The sequence below is a fragment of the Thunnus thynnus genome, chromosome 18 (genome assembly GCF_963924715.1).
Source record: "Thunnus thynnus chromosome 18, fThuThy2.1, whole genome shotgun sequence".
Classification (NCBI taxonomy): Eukaryota; Metazoa; Chordata; class Actinopteri; order Scombriformes; family Scombridae; genus Thunnus; species Thunnus thynnus.
Window position 1 is genome coordinate 2,202,870 of NC_089534.1, and position 23,252 is coordinate 2,226,121.

Consider the following 23,252-nt stretch of genomic DNA (forward strand, 5'->3'; position numbering starts at 1 on the left):
TCTTTGCTCTCAGACTAGACACGTCACAGGATGTTTTTAAGAAGTAAAGCTACACATGTGAGTATCAGCAGGGTAAATATAAGTGTTATTTCACTGATATGTTAAGTAATGAAATATGAGAGTGATGTTATGGTCTAAACCAGACTGTATATAAAGATGGACGTAGCGAGCTGTGACGTCACCTGTTGGTTTCAAGCTCAGAGTTGCAGCTTCTAGTCGGCGCCATCTTTTCCATTTGGAGCCAGGACGTTCCAAATAAGGAGTGCCGGGGCGAAACGTAATCAAGTAACATTAAACTTAGTGAAATACTGTGACATCAGTCCGACTCCGTGTGAGTTCTGGAGCCAACTGAGCCAACCACATGACAGACATCAAAGCTACTATACGTCTTCAAATCTTATTAACGGAGCAACAATTTCCAAAATGACCACCAGCCCACTTATTAAAGGGTCTGAATATAGAGATTGACACCAGAATGACTCGTTAAAAACAATGATTGACTCAGTATTTCTAGAGAGAAGTTGAGGCTTTATGAACGGGAGTCATGTTAGTTGCCACTTGGATGCAACTTCTTTATGTCTTAAATTAGCATCTCTGTATCAACTGTGATTAAAAAGAAACAAGAGTATGTTTCTGGTGTCAAGCTGAGTCACAGCACGTTCAAAAGGGTCAACGGAGAGTTAAAGTTGCACCAATAAATATCACAATGCGAGACACTTAAAGCTGAGTACGGGACGGACGAGCCCCCACTTGTCACAAACCGGCTCAATGAATGCGACAAACAGGGGAAGCGAGTCAGGTTCAGGTGCCACTTAGTTGTTTTATTTGAAACTAAAACAAACAGTCATGTATGTAGTGTGTGGATGAGTGAGATGTGTAAATGCTTCTGTTGAATGCAAAAGAAAAATACCAAAACAAACCAAAACCGGGAGATGAGAGTGGTATTAACAGCCTTGGTGTCCCTGCATCGGACCTCTCGCAGTGGAAAAAATCACTACATGTAATGTGAAAAGAAATTATAAAGGCTCACATTCCTCTAAACTTTTATCTCTTTCATAAGGCTCCCAGTTGTCTCCCACAGCAACACTGGTCTCAGTAACAATAGACTACAACAGCCCCACCACCATAAACCATCCTACAGTTATATCAGCAACATGATGATATTGGGACTAACTGTTAATAAATCTATCCCACTATATGACGCCATGTGTGACTCGTGTCTTAGTCATAATACAGTTTCCATATTTGGGACGCTGCTGTTGAGACTGAGCTGCATTAGCTGTTCTTTTTCTTTATTGTACAGTGTGTTAATACCATGTATGATGATGTGCAAGTTGATCCAAAGAGTGATTAATTTATCAGCACTTATTCCAACTGTATGTCAAAGTTAAAACATTAATAATTTAGGGTCCATTAAAGAATTCATGTCAGTTTGCTCTCAGTGACAACATGAGAGGTTTTCACACATTAATTGTTTGACCTTTCGGTTGCACATCATAGTTTTACCCAAATAATAGATGTAGTCGTCTATACTTTATCTTAATTAATTCCAGTTGCCTTTTTTGGCGTAATCACAGTTAACTGCAGCTTTGCCAAAGCAGCTTGTACAAGGTTGAACTTCATTATTTCTACACTTTCCCCCCAAAAAAATCATTATCTTAATTTGTCCAGACAGACTCATTTGGTGCATCTTGCTGCTTCTTCCTGACAGTGAATTCTAGTGTTAACTCAACTTTATTATGTACTGTCTTCAATTACAAACAGTTTATTTACAATAAGTACTAAACTTTATCACTGGAGGCTTTAAAAGGTTACTGTCTTCTTAATATGATGATGTTTGTTCAAGTCTAATTGACCGCCTTCCTTCCTTCACCTCTTGTAACTGTGTTCCTCACTAGCACATGTCAGTCAGGGTCCTCCTAGTCCAACATCTAGATTTTGTTTGTCCTGTTCTAGATCTCCTTGTTGAAGCAGAGTCTGGAGATGCAGCTGTCCCAGTCGCAGTCGTCGCTGCAGCAGCTGCAGCACCAGTTCAGCCAGGAGAGGGAGCACCTGAGGATGCAGCTGGACGAGCTGCAGACGGAGCACCAGAGGCGACAGCAGCGTCTGCAGGAGGCTCAATGCTGCGCCATGCAGGACCTGGAGCACGCCAGGCAGCGGGACCTGAAGGTAGATGGGTGGTGGGAGGAGGGAACCGACACACACACACACACACACACACACACACACTCAAACACACTGTACATGTATAAAGCAGATGTTAAAGATACTGTGGAATTCATGCAAACAAACACAGTTTCATTTACTTTGTTATTCTTAACAAAATGTGAAACCTGCATCGTTTACATCCGTGTTTTCCAGGTCGATCACATGTATTCGATCAGATACATGTGTACTGTGTTATCAATAAGTATACTGGTGTCTTTGTGTGTGTGTGTGTCTCAGTAGAGCATCAGATACAAACGAAACAAGAATCACAGCTCAACAAAACATTGTTCAGCAGCACCAAAAACAAAAAACACTACAGAGTGTCTTTAATAGTGATGAAGGTTAAGATCCGTTTCTGTTTTGTATCCAGCAACAACGATACACATACATCAATACACAGGTGATAAAGCCTGACAGAAATACTGCAGATAGACTGATCAATCTGAACATTAAACAGTCAGATCGGTGGGACATTCGGATAAATCGCTCAGACTCAGTAGTTTACTCTACAGCCAGCAGTAAACTGATTTGTCAGACATTTACGGCATCTCACAAGAAGAGCAGCTTTACACACCTTGATAAATAGAGAACTTCAAGGCCCAACAATTACTGTCTGACCATCATACGAGCGTGTTCACGCTAGTTCCTGACATGAAATTTAGAGGCGTATCAATCTTCTCATCTAACTCTCTGCAAGAAAGGAAACAGTTTCAACCCCTTTAATAAAACTTGCCAGTAGAAAGTAGATTTTCAGATTGTTCATCACTTAATGTTTAATGCGACTGGATCCAGGAGACGCCTGTCGCATAGCGATTCCTTCCACAGACGCCAGTTCAGTGAAAGGAATAACCAGTATAACTAGAAATAATGTGGCTAGATGGAAAAAAATGAATGTTTTGTGTGATTATCAACTGAACTGATCATAATTAAAAATATGAACCTGTGTCTTGCTACATAATGAAAACTAGGAAGAGCAGGATTTATTGAGAAAAAGGCTCATTTCAATTAACCTACGTGACCGTCTTTAACTTTTTAGCCTCTCAGAACTAACAGCTGAAAAATTAATGAAGGAAAGAAACGTATTTTTAGGGTCAATGTGTGTGTGGTTGTATTTTTCTTACTGTTCTTAGACGGGATACAAATAGCGGTTGTTAAGCAGGCAGCACACTGAGAGGAAAATAATTAATAACCTGTAATAAAAAATTATAAAAAGTGCAAGAAGGTTTTCTTGAATTTATCCTGGAACATTTAATTATTAACAAAAACAGACACTTGGCTGTAGAAATATGAGACCATAAAGATTTGCATTCCTGACAACTGACGAATCTTAATTACATGAAAATAATGTTTACATTTTTAAGGAGCTTTGTGAACTCTGAGCTGAAGCTCCTCGGGAGAAGCCATCCGTGACATTTTAATCCCGTAGAGTCTCGTCAAGGTTAGAGCGGCGGTGAGTCATCACCACCGTTACTCACTCTCACTGACAGCAGCTTCTATATCAAGCAGGTGTGCACTGACAGCTCTGTGTTTCCTCTTTATGATATCAAAATATGCAACACAACATACACACAATATCCTCAAGGTGCCAAGAAAATGTTCTTCAACGCTAATCCTTCCATTTCACAGTCAAGGTCGATTTGGATTGGCTATACATCATAATTCCAAATCCCTTCTTGGTCTTGGTAGCTGTAATTGTATTAATGCTTTAGGCAGAATAGAGGTCAGGAAACTGCGTCCTTATCATGTGTTTTTTGGCAACTCTGTGAGTGTGAGTGGAGAAAAAATATCACCTCTGAGTCACACAACACTTATGAAATCGGAAGTCTTCATTTTTTTAAACCAAACTAAAAACATGTCCCTCCTCCTCCTCCTCCTCCTCTTAATGCAGAAACACACACAGTTGATCCAGTAGTTAACATTAACACAGAGCTGACCAAGTAATCCAAGTATTGTTTCTACCGTCGCCGTCTTAGTTAATAAGCAGCAGAAACAGGAAGTGTTAAAAGCTTCACAGAGAGGCTTTCATGGTGGCAGGGTGTTTATATTTCTGTCAGCAGTGCAGGGAAGGAAAACTCAATTATCCAGAGTGGAAGCATTAGAGGGATGATGTGTGTGTGTGTGTGTGTGTGTTTGGGGGGTAGATGAGAGGTACATTCAAATTTCTCCGGCGTTATCTGTTCACACTTCGCAGACAGTTATATCCAGGGAGTAATAAAGTTGTTACAAATCCAGGCTACACACACACACACACACACACACATTTACATTCACACACACACATTCACATAACCTAATTTAGCTCCCCGACTTCCCGCTACAGAAAGCTGCAAATAGAAGCAGCGAGTGTTCATGGAGCAAGTGACATGTGATTATCATCTTCTGTCTTACTTACCTCGTTTCTCAGACTCAGACGTTCTGCACAGACGAAGGACGAGTCTGTATTAACAAGAATTTATGTACAAATGTACAAGTAAAAAGATGCAATTTATTAGGTAAAACACAAATCTGTCTGTATGGGGGGGAATTTTCTACATTTGCGTCGTATTAAGCTGTACTTTAATCGGAATAATGACCCCACTAGATATATCTGAGGGGTCATGAGAGGATTATCAGGATGAAGAAGCAGAAAAAAAAACATATTTCTGCTACACAAAATCATATTTTTATTCAGGCCTGCCTCTGATCTTTGCTTTTTTATTATCAATGAATAGAATATTTTACCACCTCAGAGCTCTAAATATTATTCAGATTTAATAAGGAGAATATAAAAATCTGCTTTTGTTTGAACTGGTCACAAATGCAGCCTGTGAGGAAGAGTCACAACTAGATATACTTTAGCTTCAATTTAAGGAATAACAGAGTAAAACAATAAGGATAGCATAGTTCTGATTCACAAAAACATATTTTATTTTTCTGACTATCATCTAATATTTGTCTTTGGGGGGAAATACTGGATCGTTTTATCTCTTCAGGTCTATAAAAAAATATTAAAATGTATCTGAGGAGGGAAATATTCTGTCTTCTGGAGCCACTAACAACTCGCTGACGTTTGCAAGGTGCAAATAAACATTTCTTCATTTTAAGGGGTCAAAGCTTTAAAAGGCTGGAGAGCACGACCCTAAACCGTCACAACAAGTGTTTGTAAAAGGTAATTAACTGTAAGTAAAGTACATGTAAAATGGAATTAAAAGGTGAAAAAAGGTCGCTGGTAGAAAAAAGACAGAAAGGCATCAGAATGACTTTTTTCAGTCTTTTTAAAATCATTTTATTTCATTTTCTTATCTTTATTTAATTTAAAAAAGTCATCGTTATATTCCAGATGGTCTCACTTGGAATCTTTTGGAAGATCTCAGGTCAGTTAACAAAATAAAATTAATTAAATTCTGATGCTTTATTGAAAGATTTAAATGATTAATTAAGGTATCTATGGTTTTCATTTTCACTTACAGACGTGTGTGAATCTTTGTCTCTATCGGAGGTGACTCATATATCTGCATTATGTACTGAAGCCCTGCTCAGCTCTCCTTCCTGTTTGCTTCTGATCTGATCTGAATTTTAAAGCCCACATTAAAAAATATCATCTCTGGGATCATGTCAGAAACTGAAAAGGTTATATATGCCTTTATCTCTACTCTCTCTGCCCAAGAAAGCTTTGAATAAACTGAAGATCATCACAGTGCAGCAGCAGCAGCAGCAGCTGTGAGTGCTGACTCAGACCAGACGCAGAGACACATTACACATGTTTTAAAGTCCCTGTGTCGGCTGCAGGTTAGTTTAAGCATTAAGATTCTGATCTTGGGTTTTAAATCACTTGACAGTCTATCACCTGAATACATATCAGACACACTTTGAAGCTGCATCCTTTTATTAAATGCCTCAGTTCCTCCGACTGGGGTCTTTAAGTTGTCCTCGGGGGGTCGGGATTAAGACCTGCGCTGAAGCAGCTGGATCAAGTCTGTCAGAGAAACCTGAGGGCCGGAGTCTGAGTTCACGTCTTTGTGTGTTTATCCCTCCATCTCTCTCCTTCTTGTTCATCAGTATATCACCCGCTTTTACTTCACCCACCAGCTAAGTAATACACATCGACTGTTCAGTAATGGAATGAAGATTGAACAAGCAGGCAGAAGCACAAACAGCACCGAGAGGAGAGGAAGAGGAGGAGGAGGAGGAGGAGGAGGAGGAGGAGGGTGAAACAATATCTCGGTCAATTTGTAATTATAGGATTCACAGTGATTAGAGTAATTAATGTGCCGCCTTTAATTAAAGGGGTAAAAGTTATGGATTTTACTGACCCACAGCACTAAAGGACCATTGGTCAATAGCAATAAATAAGAGATTAGTGGCTTTTTAAAACACTGTGACAAAACCTGCTGCTGTAGTTTCAACACATCTACTTGTTTGTTTTACCTGCTCAGTGTTAAAGACACAAAACACATTTCAGCTGTCAAAACTAAAAATCATCTCAAGCCAGAAAAGCTCTTGTGGCGCTTTGAACGCTTTTAAGCATCAGCATATATTTCTATATAATTGTGATAATTACCTGTAAACAGGTAACGTGGTGGTTTATGGTTTGGACTGAAGCTCTTGACTCATACAGCATCAGAGTAGTGTATTTCACAGGTACGGACATATCGCAAAATTGTAAAGCAAATTCATTAACTTATTAGAACTTGATATGAGGTTCAACACACGTATGATAATTTAAAGCAACAATAAAAGCAACAAGATGTGCTGCAAACAAAAGTAATGCCTGAACAGGAAACAGCTATTGCATGTCTGTCCAGAGGGATCCTTCCTCTGTTGCTCTTCCTGAGGTTTCTTGCACTTTTTTCCCCATTAAAGGGTTTTTTGGGGGAAGTTTCTCCTTATTGGAATCGAGGGTCTAACGATAGAGGATGTTGTACAGATTGTAAAGCCTCCCTGAGGCAAATTTGTGATTTGTGATGTTGGGCTATACCAAATAAAATGTACTTGACTTGAACACTTGTCATGGGAAATCTTCAGATGGGCCTGAAGTCTTCAGGTCTTCAGCAACTCAGAAATTAATTTACCACTTATTATGAAAAAGACTCAAATGAATACACTGGGAGCTGAAAGAAGTCAATGTGAACAGGTTTACTCTGCATAAAGAGCAACATAAAGCAAACCGAGGCTTTGACCTGGGACAAATAACCTAATGAAAAATCATAAAACATTAAATTATATACCTCTCATAACCCCTTCTAACGTGGGGCTTAATTGCTAAACCCCACCTCGCTTGATCTTAACACTTTGGTAATAATCCAGACATGACTCATCTACAGAAAACAAAGGTGTCAGTTGTACTTGGCCTCTTCCACATTTCTCCCAATACACATGGCCTAGCAGCCTTCACTCATCACACACAGAAGATTAGAATATGACATTGCTGATTCTCCCCTTCTGTATTCCCCTGGAAACTATCTCTTATAGATGTAAATGTTTACTGGCCTATTCATGGAAGGACAGTTTTTCACCACAGGGTTTCCTTATTGGAATCGAGGGTCTAACGATAGAGGATGTTGTACAGATTGTAAAGCCTCCCTGAGGCAAATTTGTGATTTGTGACATTTGGCTATACCAAATAAAATGTACTTGACTTGAACACAAAGATGTGCTTACAAAGTAAATAAAAGCAACAGAAAGATCACTGAGTGTGTAATGGCTCAGAGAAGCAGGTACCCTAACCCTAACCCTAACCCTAATCCTAACCCTAATCCTAACCCTAACCCTAACCCTAATCCTAACCCTAATCCTAACCCTAACCTTAACCCCTAACCCTAACCCTAACCCTAACCCTAATCCTAACCCTAATCCTAACCCTAACCCTAACCCTAACCCTAACCCTACCCAGAGACAGACAGGATGTTGCTTTTCCCACTCTGGAAGCACTAAACTGTGCTAACAGGGCAGGTATCGTAATCAAGTAACATTAAACTTAGTGAAATATTGCGACAACAGTCCGACTCATTGTGAGTTCTGGAGCCAACTGTCAATCACAGCTGTCAATTGACATCCACACAGCAGACATCAAAGCTGCTATAAGTCTTCAAATCTTATTAACGGAGCAACAATTTCCAAAATGACCACCAGCACACTTATTAGAGGGTCTGAATTTAGAGATTGAGACCAGAATGACTCGTTTAAAACAATGATTGACTCAGTATTTCTAGAGAGAAGTTGAGGCTAGTTGCTAGCGGCCGTCGGTGGGACTTTAAGGGACTCACTGCTCGGTACGTGCACAGGGAGCTGATTAAGGCTTTGGGAGCAGGTGCACAGGTGGGTGTGGAGGTTGGATCTGAATGGTGTGAAACACAGGAGACTATTGCAGGACAGGGAGGGAATATCAGGCTCTGAAATGAGAAGGAGAATCAGTGATTAGCAGACTGACAACAGGAAAAGTGATGCAAAATATTCAGCTGCTTTTTGACAGGATAGAGAGAGGAGAGAAGAGTCTTGTTGCAATATTTGGTATTAACATAACTGTATTTAATGAACTAAATACACCCGCTCACAATGATCTTGTCGTTAATAAACTGTAACACTTTTGTCTTAAGTGTTACCATAAAAACAGCATGGGTGCTCTTTCAAACACTGGAAATCTGAGACTGCAATCAGGCAGCATTTTACAGCCGAACTCGAGGTTCATTTGAATGTTCACTGCTCCTTTTTTTTTTTATGAATCATCTCCCAAAGGCATTACATATTGGCAAATTAAAATGCCACAGATGTTGCTGTCAACCTTCTATGAATATCATTTTGCACGTACTGTGTTGATAGTTATAAATAGCAAAAATGGCATCTTCATATTTTACTGACGAAAGAAAATCAGTTAAACTCAGTGTGAACATCAGTTTTCTTGTTTGTTTTTCAGGCTTTGTGTAATAATGAAAATGAGATTTGAACCCATCAGAAACAGCAGCGATTCTCCCGTCGATAGTAAACATTCTCTTCATTTTACATATGACTCCGCAAAGGCAGATATTACCTGATAGTAGCCTCCACTGAACTGAATCCCATTATTGAAAATATTATAGCAGGTTATAAAAACATATATATCATTTATGGTACAATATAAAGTCACAAGGTGATAACTCGTCAATAAGATGTGCACAGCGCAGCATGAAATTGTTTTTTAAAGATATTTTTTTGTTATTGACATATTTAAATTCCAGTGTTTTTTATGTAGACCTGTAGGGGAACCAGCTAATTACAAAATATGGTAATCAGGTGAAAACGACTGTTTTTACAATTATAATAATGAAACAGGATATTGTTATGAGTGTTGTTTGTCAGGATTTTTAAAGATAAACAAAGACAGTTTGAATATTTCCTGCAAATGAAAGATGTATCTTGGGAGCAAACACACCTGATCTGATTTGCAAGGAGAACCAAAAGTAAACAACTTAAATTTACAACAACAATTTCAGCCACAAAACTCTCAGATTTAACTAAAATAATATATCTCAGAGGAACCTGGAATATTATCATCTGTTTCTCTGCCGTGACCATAGACTGTATAAAAATATGGACGTAGTTACCGTGACGTCACTCGTTGGTTTCTGAAGAGCGATTTTGAAGCTCAAAGTGAGCCGCTCCGGCCGTCGCCATCTTGGCAGTGCGTGACGCTGCCTAACTCCCAGCCAATCAAAAATGGGCAAAGAGGCGGGCCGAAGGGCTGAAACAAGCCACCTAGCGGCTGGTGGACCTGTCACTCAAAGCAGCCATGTCCTTCATTATGCAGAACTTTACGGCTTAATAAAATTTAAACGGGTGAAAAAAAATTCACCCCCCGTACAGTTGTCATGAAAGAGGAAATTACCAGGCTGTAAACATGTTTATTTCTGCTGTAAAGTTGGGCATTTTAACATGGAGGTCTATGGGGATTGACTCGCTTTTGGAGCCTCTAGTGGTCATTCAAGGAACTGCAGTTTTTGGCACTTCCTGTTGGCTTCATTTTTCAGCCCTGGACGTTGCTGCTTGGCCGTTACATTGGTAGTAAAATAGTTAAAATAGTTAGTTGTGGTCGTCTGTCATTTTGATCATTATTTCTCTGCCAACAGGTGAACTGAAGGCCAAGTTTGTAAGACTGATGAGATTAATAGACGTTTAGACACAAACAATGTCTGTTCAATTGAAACCGAGTTTACAGCAACATCAATGAGTTATCGTGTTTCTAAAGAAGCAAAACCATATTTCCCACAAATCCACTGTTACACACACACACAAACTGTGGATCCTCACACAGCATCAACAGCTTTTTCTGCCAGAGTAAACTGTGTGTGTGTGTGTGTGTGTGTGTGTGTGTGTGTGTGTGTGTGTGTGTGTGTGTGTGTGTGTGTTCATGGCAGCTCTCCAGTCAGCAGTACTAATGCCTGATGATAATACTGTGTATAGAAGTGTTTGTCAGTTCTCTTGGCTAATATTCTAATATCTTGTTCTGTTTGTTAAATTATTGTTATGAAGCTGTGATCAACAACAGCTGGATGAAACTAACTGGACACAATGTAATTAATAAAACAACAGTGAAGACATGTTTTATTCAGCAGTTGTAGGTCTTGTTATGTGAAGTCTGTGGACTCTGTGTTTACAGACAAGTGAAGACGCCAACGTTCACATCCGTGAATCTGTGACTTCACTTCAATCTTAATGATGATGTAGCGTCTTGTGCATCAAGTCACTTTTGACATTTTCATTCAGAGATGTTTTGCTTTGGATAAACTAAGAACATCATCTCTCCTTCTGTTGGAAAACACATCAACAATATCTGTCAACACTCTGTTTCCTCATGATGTTGTTATCATATCCGTTATCCACCTTGCATAACGTTTTCCTTCAAAACTTATTTGCTTTTGGTTTGTCTGTAATTTGTAGAAGATGGAGGTTGCATGCCTTCATTTTCAGAAAATATGGTTCAGAGAATAATTTGAATTTCACTGCAGTGGTCTCATTTTTATACAGACATCATAAAACACCAGCAAATCTATTTAATGCAAATATAATGAGATGAATATTCTACATTTCGATGTTTTAAGCAAACTTTAAAAACAATTATTTAGCATGAGTTCAAAGCAAAAGTCACATTCACAGAAGAAGAGAACTTTGGGAGTCACATTTTCCTTCTGGAGGATTTTAAATGTTACTTAAGTATGTCCTTATCTCTCTCCACCTCACTTCTTCCATTTCTCCTCTTACCTTTTCCTCCCACTCCCTCATCTCCTCCTACGCTGTTCACTTTCTTAAACTCTTCATCATCATATTCACCTTTCCCTCTCCCTCTTCTCTGCCCCGTTTCCTCCTCCATTTCCCTCACACTCTCTCCCTCCGGCCCTCCCACACTCGCTGTTTTCCTGCCCTCTCTTTGTTCCTTTCTGTCATCCTCTCCCCCCCCCCCCCCCTTCCTCCCCCTCTATTCCCCCCCGCCATCCTTTTCCCACCTCATCTCTCCATCAGGACTTGGAGGAGCGTCTCCGCCACCATCACCATGCGGAGCTGCAGTCTCTCAGAGAGGCTCACCGTCATAGCATCGAGACACTCAAACAGCAGTCAGAACAAGAGCTGCAAACGCTCCGTTTTGAGCTGGAGGACGAGGGCAAAGCCATGCTGGGTAAGCTCTCAGAGTGTGTTCGTGTGTGTGTGTGTGTGTGTGTGTGTGTGTGTGTGTGTGTGGGGGGGGGGGGGGGGGGGTGCATAAAATAAGATTCACCCTCACATGACACTTTTTATTTTACAACTAAATGTCTTATGAATGCACTGATTTGAGGGTTTTTGGTCACAGATTGCAACAAACACTAAAACACATCGTTTATTGAAGTAAAGAGTCTTATAAAAGTGATATAAGAATGTTAATTTAAGATCCATAAGTACATGTTTTTCTGTCCAAATGTAGTTGGAATTTAAAAACAGTTTTATCTAAAGTTTTACATCACAGTGTCTCATCCTTATCATTCAGTCAGTAATGCTATTCCACCTTACTTCTCTTTGCATAATGGGGGATTTCTAACTAAAGCCATAAGTTAGTGTAATTTTAAACTTTGTTTTCCGCATAAAAGTCCAACTTTATGCAATAAATTGCTTGAAAATATGATTGGATCAAACTGTGTGTGTGTGTGTAGGAACGGGATCTCCGTTGTTTACTGACGTTGATGTCAAATTTCAGATTCACATATTACAGACAGACTGACGCTATTGTGACATATGACGGATTAAAGCTGCCAATAGTCAGTATTTTATATTAATAATAGATCAAGTGACTACATGTAACGTCAGAGGGGTCCTTCATACCGACGTGCACGTAGCGAATCATCATCTGACGCTGCAGTTCTCTTCAGCTCTGTGTTGTACCTAGCGTCTTATTTTAGCATCTTTCAGCTCATTGTTGTGGTTTTACTGTTTGGTGCAGTCTCATTGGTCTCATCTTCCTCGTTTCCAGCAGTATCAGGCAGCTGTTTTCAATGATAAACCCACTGTACACGACCTGTCCAGCACCAAACAGCAGCCAGATGAAGTTAGCGACTAGCTGGTGAACATAGTGGAACATTTAGTGGCTCAAAAGCCAAATATTCCCCTCAGGAGGGCAAATGAATACTAATGTTACTCCATTTCTGTATGTGTGAATGTGTAATTAGGTGATTGTTTGCTAACACGTTCACCATAATGACTTTACACAGTGATAATATGTCAGTGTTGTTGTTGTTGTTGCAGGTTGTTAAGCTGCTTCACAGTGGCCCAAAACAATCTAATAACACTGCTTAAAGCTTTCACATGTATTTATTCCTCGTCCCTACACACTGACTGTCAACTAATCATAGAATTTCTGCCACACAGAAAATTACAATCATTGCATTTTTTAAGCCGTAAGCAACATCAATAATAAAAAATGAACAGAACATTTGACATCAGGGCCACAGTGGAGGCCATGTCCCTCTGTAATAATGAGGGATTTACAGTCATCTCTTTATATAATTGCCTATAATTTCACATTTGGATTTACAGTCTCTCCAACATTTGCTTCTACAGCACAGTATGATGTTCTTTTTGTGTTTCTGCAGAGACAGATTACACTATTACTGCTCTCTCTTTTACATCAATGTAGAAATATGACAATATGAAAATATTAAAAAGAGAAGTTTGTATTTTTACATATTATCTGGTATAAGGAGGGTTTGTGAAGTAAAATGAGTAGAGAATTCAGTAGAAATCTAAACTCTAAGATACAGTAGACCAACACAACTGGGAAGTGCAGGAAGAACACAATCTTAACCAGTTTTTAGTGCAAACTCACCAGTACTGTGTTGTGATAAATGTTCCTCCATTAACCTTCATGACACGGTCCTGACTCCAGAGAGCTGCTTCCATCTATCTCTCACTTCCCACATCCTGACATCCTGCATGTGAATCTATTCAGTACACATGTATGCTCAAGTGGGAGCGTTTTATATATATATATATACATATATATATAGTAGGGGTGTGCCAGAATACAAACACATTATTCAGCAAAGCACAAATAGTGGTTTTATACGAATATTTTTAAAATGATTTGTTTTTGGGGAAAAAACCCAAAACATGTCAAATACCAGCGTGCAGGTCAGTTACATCACTATCTCAGTGTCTCTCCTCTGCTCCGCTGTGACGTCTATCAGCAGGTCTCAACGAGGGGAGTCACATCCACCTGCCACATGACACATATTTCCTAATTTGGACATCACTCCCGGAGTTGGGGGTGTTCCCCAGAGATAAAGCTGAACCACTGACACAAGCAAAGTGGTCCCAATGGACTCTCCATAACCTGTTGTTCCTCTTCTCCTTTCCACAAAGTTAGGTTGTAAAAAATAGGCAATAAATGAAAAGTGCAAAGCAAGAATCACCTTTGAAGTTCTAGTACATGTTACACGGTGTGCTGTCTGTGTGTTATGGGTGTATAAATAGGTAGAGGTCTGTCTGCAATGAGTCGATGAGTAAAGTTTTATCTCAGTAGTCAGCACAGTCGTCTATGATCTGGGAGACTCCAGTTAGAGACCCGGTGTGGGGACCTCCTTCATAAGGTAGTTTATTCATGAACACTTATTGTAACACTTGTAACAGCGTAATAAAAACAAAAATAGGATTTTTAAGCCTCTTTCCACTTTTATTTGAATACAAATACAGATCATTTTTCTGCCTCAACAAATACAGATACAAATACAAATACTGGGCCCTCTGCACATCCCTAATGTATATATATATATATATATATATATATATATATATACTGTGTATTACATGTATATTATTGTACCTGTTCATAATATGAGATCTGCAGCGGTCAGTTAGAAATAGTCTGAGCTTCGGCAGCTGTATTTCTTTATTCTGACGTTTTAAATGGGTCTTATATTCAAGTGGAGAGGGGCTAGCAGTGTGTGTTCCCTCTTTATGCTTCTCTAAACCATTAGACTGAAATAAAAGGTGCTCATTGGAGTGAGGATTAAAGGCCACTTGGGTAAAAGCAGCGGAGGCACTCCTCTTTATGTGCAAAGTAAAAAAAAAAGACTTTCTTTTCCTACATTACGTTTTTTTCCCCGTCAGCCTCTCTGCGATCAGAGTTGAACCACATCCACGCGTCAGCCATCGAGCACCTGAGACAAACCCACCAACAGGAGTCAGCCGCTGCCAAGCTGGAGCTGGAGAAAACCCTGGAGAACAACCGGCTACAGGTACAGAAATATTTACATCTAAACATGTCGAGTTATCTGCTGCAGCTTTATTATTATAATTCTGTAGATATCTGCAGACTCAGGTCATATATGTTTACAGATGTACTGCTTGTTGGAAACAAAACCTACTACACACTACTCAAACACTTCAGCATGTTTTCTCTGTGTTTCATGGCCGGAGTAACGATGGTGTGATTGGAGCAGATCCACACTGTGTAGCACCTCCGAACAGGCGTTCAGGGTTTCACACAATGAAAAACACTCACAGTCTCCAGGGAAACTATTCTAGACAGCAAGAGACATATTTTACTTCTGTGTATTAAACACTCAGGATTTACTGTGTTTTATCCATATTTAGTAGCTTAAAGTTTGCCAGAGGTCGTGCTGAAATGAGTAATAAAATAACAACAAAAAGTTAATTAACAACAAGTTTCATAATTGATTTATCCTTTAAGACATTCATCAAGGAAAAAATGCCAAATATTCTCCACTTCCAGCTTCTCAAATGTGAGGATTTTTTTCCTGTTTTTTTAATATCATTGTAATTTGAACACATTTGGGTATTGAACAGCAGGTTGAACAAAGCAGGACATTTTAAGACATTTTAAGACATGATCTTTTGCTCTGGGAAACATTTTTTCACTATTTTCACGATTTATAGACTATTGATTAACTGAAAAAATAACAGATTACTCAGTAAAAATAATAACATTAATTTTTTGTTGAGTCAAGAGCAACTGGACTTGTTCTTAAATCAACACTTTTTGGATTTTGGATATATCATGACTGGGACGACTGGGAATCTTCACAGTTAGCATTCATTCTTAGCCCTAGTTAGAAATACTTTACTCATAAATTATTTAGAATTATGATTTCTAACCCAACTTCACTCCTCAAGTTATTCAAACTACAAACACACATACTTCACATTGGTAATATAAATGAGATATCGTTCATGGACGCTACTCTTTTAGGTCCATGTTGGAATTTTTGAGCGTGGATGGATTAATACACTCAAAATTTGAGCACTCTAATAAGATAGTGGGGGATAATATAATGTGCTATACAGTAAAAAGGGAGAGTCTCTGATCTCATGCATCAATTACTTACATTTTTTTATGTTTCTTGCCTTTGTTGTTATTGTCCTGCTGGCAGGAATTAGATGAGGATGGAGACAGTGTTAGATGACGTAGCCAGAATACCTCCCATAACATCTGCTGCAGACACACACATATACACACACACACCACCCGGCGTGCTACCCTCTTACCATCGCTTGTAAATCTTACTAACTACCCCGAACACCGCGGGTTCCTCTTTCATCACCTTGTGATACAAATGTTCTAGGAGAGCGGCACAGCTGGTTGTCTTTAATGCTCTCCACATCCCACCATCAGTCCCTCTCATCTTTAGTTGCCAAGGCGATAGAGAGTCAATGAAGGCTAACGGTCCAGTGTTAGAGCCTGAACTGTTGTTTGTCAGTCATAACTCTGCAGCGGATGCAGTGGAAACTGGGGGGTCACATGTCAATCGCTTCCTCAATATCCCGCAGTAGACACACAGTGGATTCATATCAGGTCTCAAGTCTTCAGATTTAGTCCCAAGAAGGTGCTTATATGAGAAGATTTAAGTTGAAAATGTCTACGCTGAAACCTGTGATGAGTTGGCATTTTTACAAATTGTCTCACTGGGATAAAATAATAGTTAAATTTCAAGTACCACTGCCTGCAGATCATATGTTTACCTTCTGTGAGTCACTCAGTAAATTCTGACATGATATCTCTGTCCTCTGTCATATTGTAAAGACTCAAAATTACTTTTTATTTCTAAACAAAATGAGCTTTTAGGGTTTTAGTGCTTATATCTGAAACAGTTCTCAAGTCCAATCATACACACTTCTGGTTACTTCTGGTTCTTTTTAAGGATTTTTAGGCATTTATAACTTAATTTGATGGGGTAACATTGTGGTTATGTCATGTGTATTGGTCATTATTTAGCCATCGTAATTTGTAAAGTGACTTTACTCATTCTGTCCTTTCACCATCTGCTGCTGCGAGCTCTGTTTGTCTCCATAATGCAGTACATTTCATGTCACAGACTGTAACCTCCAACCAAATCAATTTCCCTTTTTTTTGGATAATGAATTGAACTTGAACGTGTAAAATACAGCAGAGAAACCGTTTCTCTTGGTGAAGGTCATTACTGGAGTTTTGACCCCCTATAGACTATTTCTCTTCTCCGTGCACAGATAGAAATCCCTTCTCTGCTAATTTGTTTTATTAACGTGGAAAGAACCTTTAAATTCAGAGACATTGTTTATATGCAGGAGCCCTAATGGCACATAAACTGAAACTTCCTGAGTCGAATCATCGGAGTAGAAGAGCTCAGCGGCAGCCAGTTGTCACGCTGTGTTAAATAATGTTTTTATACCTCCAATTACTTAACAGATGGGGAGGAAGAAACCGATGAAGTGAGGCGACGTATGTGTGTGTACACAATGTCATCTGTCTCCGTGGAGACACTTTAACGTGTTAGTTTCTGACAGAGAGCTGTCGGATCAATTATCTCATCATCAGTATCTCTTGCCGTCTAATATGTATTTTTTATATTGTTTGTTGAGTTCATGGCAGATTTTGCTGATTTTCTGAACTCTTATTTTCTCTTATATTTGTTCTTATACAAAGCAATAAGAGGAAAATAAGAAACTCCTAAACTCTCTTAACTGCTCGTTTTCTGGCTGATGAGCGTCAGCTGTTCATGAGATGTGATCATTATTAGCATGTTCTGCTCTGTTTGTTGATGAGTTTCATTCATATAAAGTTCCCAAAGAGTAAAAACAGCAGCTTCGAGTCCTGCTTTCAGAAATCAGAAGATAAACACAAGACAAAAAGTCGAATTATCACCTTTCTGACAACAAGAACTGAAAATGTAAAAGCTTCATAAAAGTCAAATTTATTTCAGAGCTGTTGCATTAGATTGCGCACGTGTTCCTAATAAAAACTGACAGAATGACCGATTAATACTCAACCTTCACCTTTTTAATGTAAAAGTAAATTTTCCCGTTTTCAGTAAAGCTGGAAATCACACCCTAGTTCAGTCTGGAGATCCAGCCGGCTAATGTCCTCACTTGATAAATATTTAAGAGCCTTATTTATTTTTAAAGACATAAAAATGAGAATAGAAATAGACTGATATAAAAATATATCACACATTTGCTTATTTTAGCTGTTTTGAGTGAATGTGAACAGGAATATCTGCTGTAATTCAACCAGATTATATCCAGAAAAAAAAGTATTTAAATTCAAGCTTATTCAGGTGTATTTTCTTTCTTTATCTTTGCTCCTTTTTTTCACCAGGAGTTTGAGGAGATGGAGAGTAAAAAACACTAAATGAGTCATTAAAGATTCATCTGCCCTGTCCCCTACTGTGCTTAATTGTGCCACAAGGTTTATGAACAGCAAAATCAGCCAATTACATTAAATGAAGATGCTGAGGGAGAGTCAGACAGTTGGGAAAGATTTTGTGACGATGAGGCTATTATACAAGATTATGGCTTTGTGGATATATATGGCGCACTGTCCTTGGCACTAATTGTTATGGAGGCAAGTTGAATGAGAGTTTTTTTGCAGAGTGGAGAATCATTAGCAGACAATAACTTAACAATATTTAATCTAATTCTGATGGAGTTAAGCGGCTGTCTACTGGGAGTCTTCAGATCACATCTTTGCCTTTCTCTGCCTCTTCATTCAACTCTCTAATCATAACGATCAATTAGGCAAACGAGACTCACTCAGTCTCCTTTAATGATGTGGATTTTAACACTGAACCTGCAGGTTGACGGCTGGTTGGATGGAAACGACAGTAAGATGAAACCTTTTTGTCAAACTTTCAATTCCTTCTCTACTTCAGGCAAACTTCCTACACTTCTTACAGTGTAAACCATAATGTCAAACAAAGTCACGAATGGACTCATTGTACAGTAAAGGAAAGCATTGATCACTTGTTCATTTTCACATTTACGACTGAAACGAGACAGTTTTTGTGTCTGAAGAAAAGAGCAGCTCTGCGGGTGGCCGTGAGTAATGCGGAGAGTCGGTTATTGTTTACATGAAGTCAGTCAGTGAATCTGAGAACAATGATCATTCATGAGCTAAATGAGTGATTCACACAAGCTGCTGAACAGAGATGATCCTGGGTCTCTGCAACAATCCCTTTTTTTTATGTCGGTTTAAAAAAAAAGAATAAGTGTTGCCACTATTCTTGTGGGTCTTAGAGGTGTGACAACACATGTATTTTTGTTCTATTTAAGCATTTTCTAAAGTGGTCCTTCAGTAATAAAGTCAAGTACACTACAGAACCACACAGGGCACTCATGGTATGGAGTAGTAACAGAGAGAGAGAGGCCAGGTGAATGGTAATGAATATTAATATTCACAGTTAGTTTACCAGCATTTAACAGTCAGTGTACAACTTTGACTGTGACTCACTAATTGTATATTAATCATATCTGTCTGTTAATTATGGGCCCAGTTTCTGTTACAAACACTCTACCTAAGAACTCTGTCTTTAATGCGGCTATAGTCGATATTTTCCATAATAACAATATATGAAATCACAGTGTGTAATGTGTTGGTATTGACTCTGCAGCTCCTCTCGGCTTTACGGAGCTTTATAGTGAGTTTCAGCTCATTGTTTATCTATCCGGCTGCAACTTTACTGTTCTGGTTCACTCTCAGCGTCTCATAGCAGCTGTAAAAAGCCGCTGTACACTACCTGCTCAGCACCAAACAGCAAACAGACACAGTTAGCTGTAGACTAGCTGGTGAACATAGTGGAGCATTTAGCAGCTAAAGAGCCAGATATTTCCCTCAGGAGGTGGTAGAGAGCAAAAACAGAGCTAAAAGAGAGTGAATATTGGACTTACATTCACCAGGTGGACAGAAACACGACTCCACATGAATGATAATGTTGCTCCGTAACTGCTGGATGTGGAAATAAGCAACTGTTTGCTAACAAGTTCAACATATCAGCTTAAAAGCTGATGATGAGTCAGTGTTGTGTTCACTACTTGTTTCTGCCCCAAGTAGCCAAAAAATTATTTAATGTAGGTTAACGTTCAGAAAAATGTGCCCAGTATAATCCAATGCAAACAAAATAAACAGCCCTGCAAAAAACTACTTTTATGAAGCTTCTTATATTCAGCTTCTGTTGACATCATAACAGATTCAACCTCATGGTCGTGTTTACATTTTAGTTTCTGATGCTATTAAATATTATGAATTATATTGAAAGGGGTTTCTAATAAAGCCCAACATGTAAATTGAATACTTTAATATATCAGCTGTTATTAGCTTATTGCACATCCTGTATATCGGTATCAACGTATATGTCAGCTGATAAATGACAAGAAATAGAAGTACAGAGATGCCAAAGATATGTTTTGAAACAGTATCACGAGTCTGTAGTTTGTCCACCAGAGAGTAAAACGTCCTGCCCTAACCCTGACCCTAACCCTAACCCTAACCCTGACCCTAACCCTAACCCTGACCCTGATCCTAACCCTGACCCTGATCCTAACCCTGACCCTGATCCTAACCCTGACCCTGATCCTAACCCTAGCCCTGACCCTAACCCTAACCTTTTCAGAAATATTTAAAATGTTATGTAACGCTTCTTTTGTTTCCTGACCCTTTCGTAGGAGCGTGAGCTGTTGGGTCGGATCACCGAGCTGCAGGAGGAGGTGTCCAGGAGGAAGAGCCACATCGCTCAGCTGGACCACCAGATCCACACGCTCAACGAGAATATCAGCACTCTGACCAAGGAGCTGGAGCTCAAGGGCAAGGAGGTGCTCAAGATCCGCAGCGAAGCTAATCAGCAGATCAGGTATGAGTCAGCGTTCAGAGGGGAACAGACGATACAACACAACACAATACAGTGAAATAAGGAAATTAAAACCTTAGTTCAAGTTTTAGTTCATGCTTCTCTTTTTACTCTTTAAGGGTAAAGATTTGGCTTCAGGGTGGATGTTAGAGCTCCATCAGGTTAAAGTTAGAATAAGGATAAAAATGTGTGTCTGTGTGTGTATTCAATATATCCATCTATGTGTTTCCTCAGTACTTTTTGACTTCTGTATCCTGCATGTGGCACTCAGACACCTGGGCACTGTACATGTTAGTCAACGTTACTCAAACAGGAGTAAATAGTGAATTTTCAGGGCACTTTTATTCAGCTGCAGGTTAAAATGCACTACAGTAATGAGCATTTATGGCAGCAGGGTAGTGTATGTGGTTTGACTGAGAAAGTTACAGCCCTTCCATGTTTATTGTAATAAAAGATTATGTCACCGAGTGCAGCTCACTAATGTGTTTTAATCATTTATGAACAGTGGAGCTCTATGGCACTAATTATTTTAAGAACATGGATCAAACTGATATTTACAATACCAGAGCCAGTGAAGCAAATCTAAATCAACTGTCTCCTATGATGTGATGTTATGTGAGTCTATGTTGTCTTTTGTCTTGAGTATCCTGAAAACATATTTATTTGACTGCTTGTTCCTGGGATTCAGTTGTCTATGTTTAGTTGCTTGAATATTTCTTCATGTCAGACGATGAACTCTTGTCCCCGTCTTGCTGAACGGTTGATGATCCGTGAAATCAGCAGGGACAGTGATGGAAATAAGTCTTTATAAGACTTTATCGTTCTGCCTCTGACAAAGTCTGATATGCTGTGTTTTTAGATATAATGGAGTGTTGTCAACAAACCTGCGTCTAAAAGAAATAAGTCACATCAGGCTTTGGATACATAGAAAATACTTGTTGGTAGGATCAGTTCATTGATCTTTTCATGGGATTTGTTTCTTTGCAAATTAAACAAAGTAGATAAATTTTTTTAATTTGTGAGCTTAAAGGACCAGTATGTAGGATTTAGTGGTATCTAGCAGTGAGGGTACGGATTTGATGCTGAGCAAAATGTGTTGCCGTGTGTAAAGGTGTCGCCGGTGTTCAGGCACCGATTACTTTACCTGTAATAAAACCCATGTAAACCCCACATTCATCAAACAAACAAACTCTGATTTGTAAAATACTAAGCATGTTATGACAGATGCTACAATTATAAACTGAAAGCGTCTGCAGCAGCAGCAGTGTCGCAGCACGGAGCAGCAGAGTGAGACGTCTGTCCTCCCTCCTGCTCTCTGCTGTTAACACACGGAGCTGTTAGTGAGCAGCTGCTCTCGTGTCTCCGTGGGTCTCTGTGTTTGTTTTCGGCAGAAACTCTCCCGCTCTCTGCCTGCTCAGCCTGCTCTCGGATGGTCGGCGGGTCCCTCTGGTAGCTACAACCTCACCGCCACACACACTCTCTCTGTCCCTCTCTCTCTCGACCACACACTACTCACTACGCACTGAGCTATTCCTTATAAGAGCTACGCTACTTGTATAACAAATCTTAGTTTAGAAAACATCTTAAAATACCTTTTTGATTTAAAAATCCCTGATGCTTAGGCCCAGCAGGGGGTCAACACACTTGCAATACACTTGCAGAAACCCTGATATTATATAGCTAGCTGCTAACTGTTTCCTTCTGCTTCCACTTGATTTAGCTTATTAGGCTAAACTAAGCTAATAAGCTCTTGAATTGAGCTAAGTACTTAATGTACAGATATGAGAGTGGCATCGATCTTAGCATTGCACTTTTAGAAAGAAAGCAAAGTGTATTTGATTCCTTTGAGTCGTAGCAATGAACAGTACAGGGAACCTTAACAACACATTATCACTGATGTTTCAGAGTAGCCTTGACAACTGCACCACATCCCCCGTCTCACACACACACACACACACACACACACATTCAGCTCTCTGTGGTCTCAGTGTCCTCTGTCATCACTGCATGTTGCCGAATTTGACTCCACGGATGACGATAGTTTCTGCAATCCTGCTCTGTAACAGTCCCAGTGAAAATACAACTAGATGAATGAGAAAGAAAAACCCAAATGAAGTGAATCTGTCTCTCTCTCTCTCACACACACACACACACACACACACACACTGTCTTTGTCTCTCGCTCTCTCCATCAGTGTCAGGAGCCCATTGATTAGGAGATGTGAAGGTTATTTAGGGTAAAAACAAAATGGAATCTATAATCATGTTGTTCCCTGCGGCATGTTCTGAATTTTTAAAAGTGCAGTATGGCTGATGTGGTTTCAGCTCCTCATTAGAATCAATCTGTAGCTGCTGATATATGTGTCTGTGTGTGTTTGAAGTTTTTTTTCTGCATGTGTGTATGTTTTACAGCCTCTCCCATGGTCCTTTATTATCTGCTATGAATTCATGT

General features: G+C 39.3%; 1 protein-coding gene across 2 annotated transcripts in view; it reads left to right on the plus strand.

Moving 5' to 3' along the window:
* The window catches only part of fam184ab (family with sequence similarity 184 member Ab), a 148,531-nt gene that overhangs the window by 98,103 nt on the left and 27,176 nt on the right, over positions 1-23,252 (plus strand). For both annotated transcript variants that reach the window (XM_067572611.1, XM_067572612.1), the window contains exons 14-17: positions 1,957-2,169; positions 11,680-11,833; positions 14,794-14,921; positions 20,620-20,804. In XM_067572611.1, the coding sequence (XP_067428712.1) occupies positions 1,957-2,169; positions 11,680-11,833; positions 14,794-14,921; positions 20,620-20,804 (680 nt within the window). The remainder of the gene's footprint in view (positions 1-1,956; positions 2,170-11,679; positions 11,834-14,793; positions 14,922-20,619; positions 20,805-23,252) is intronic.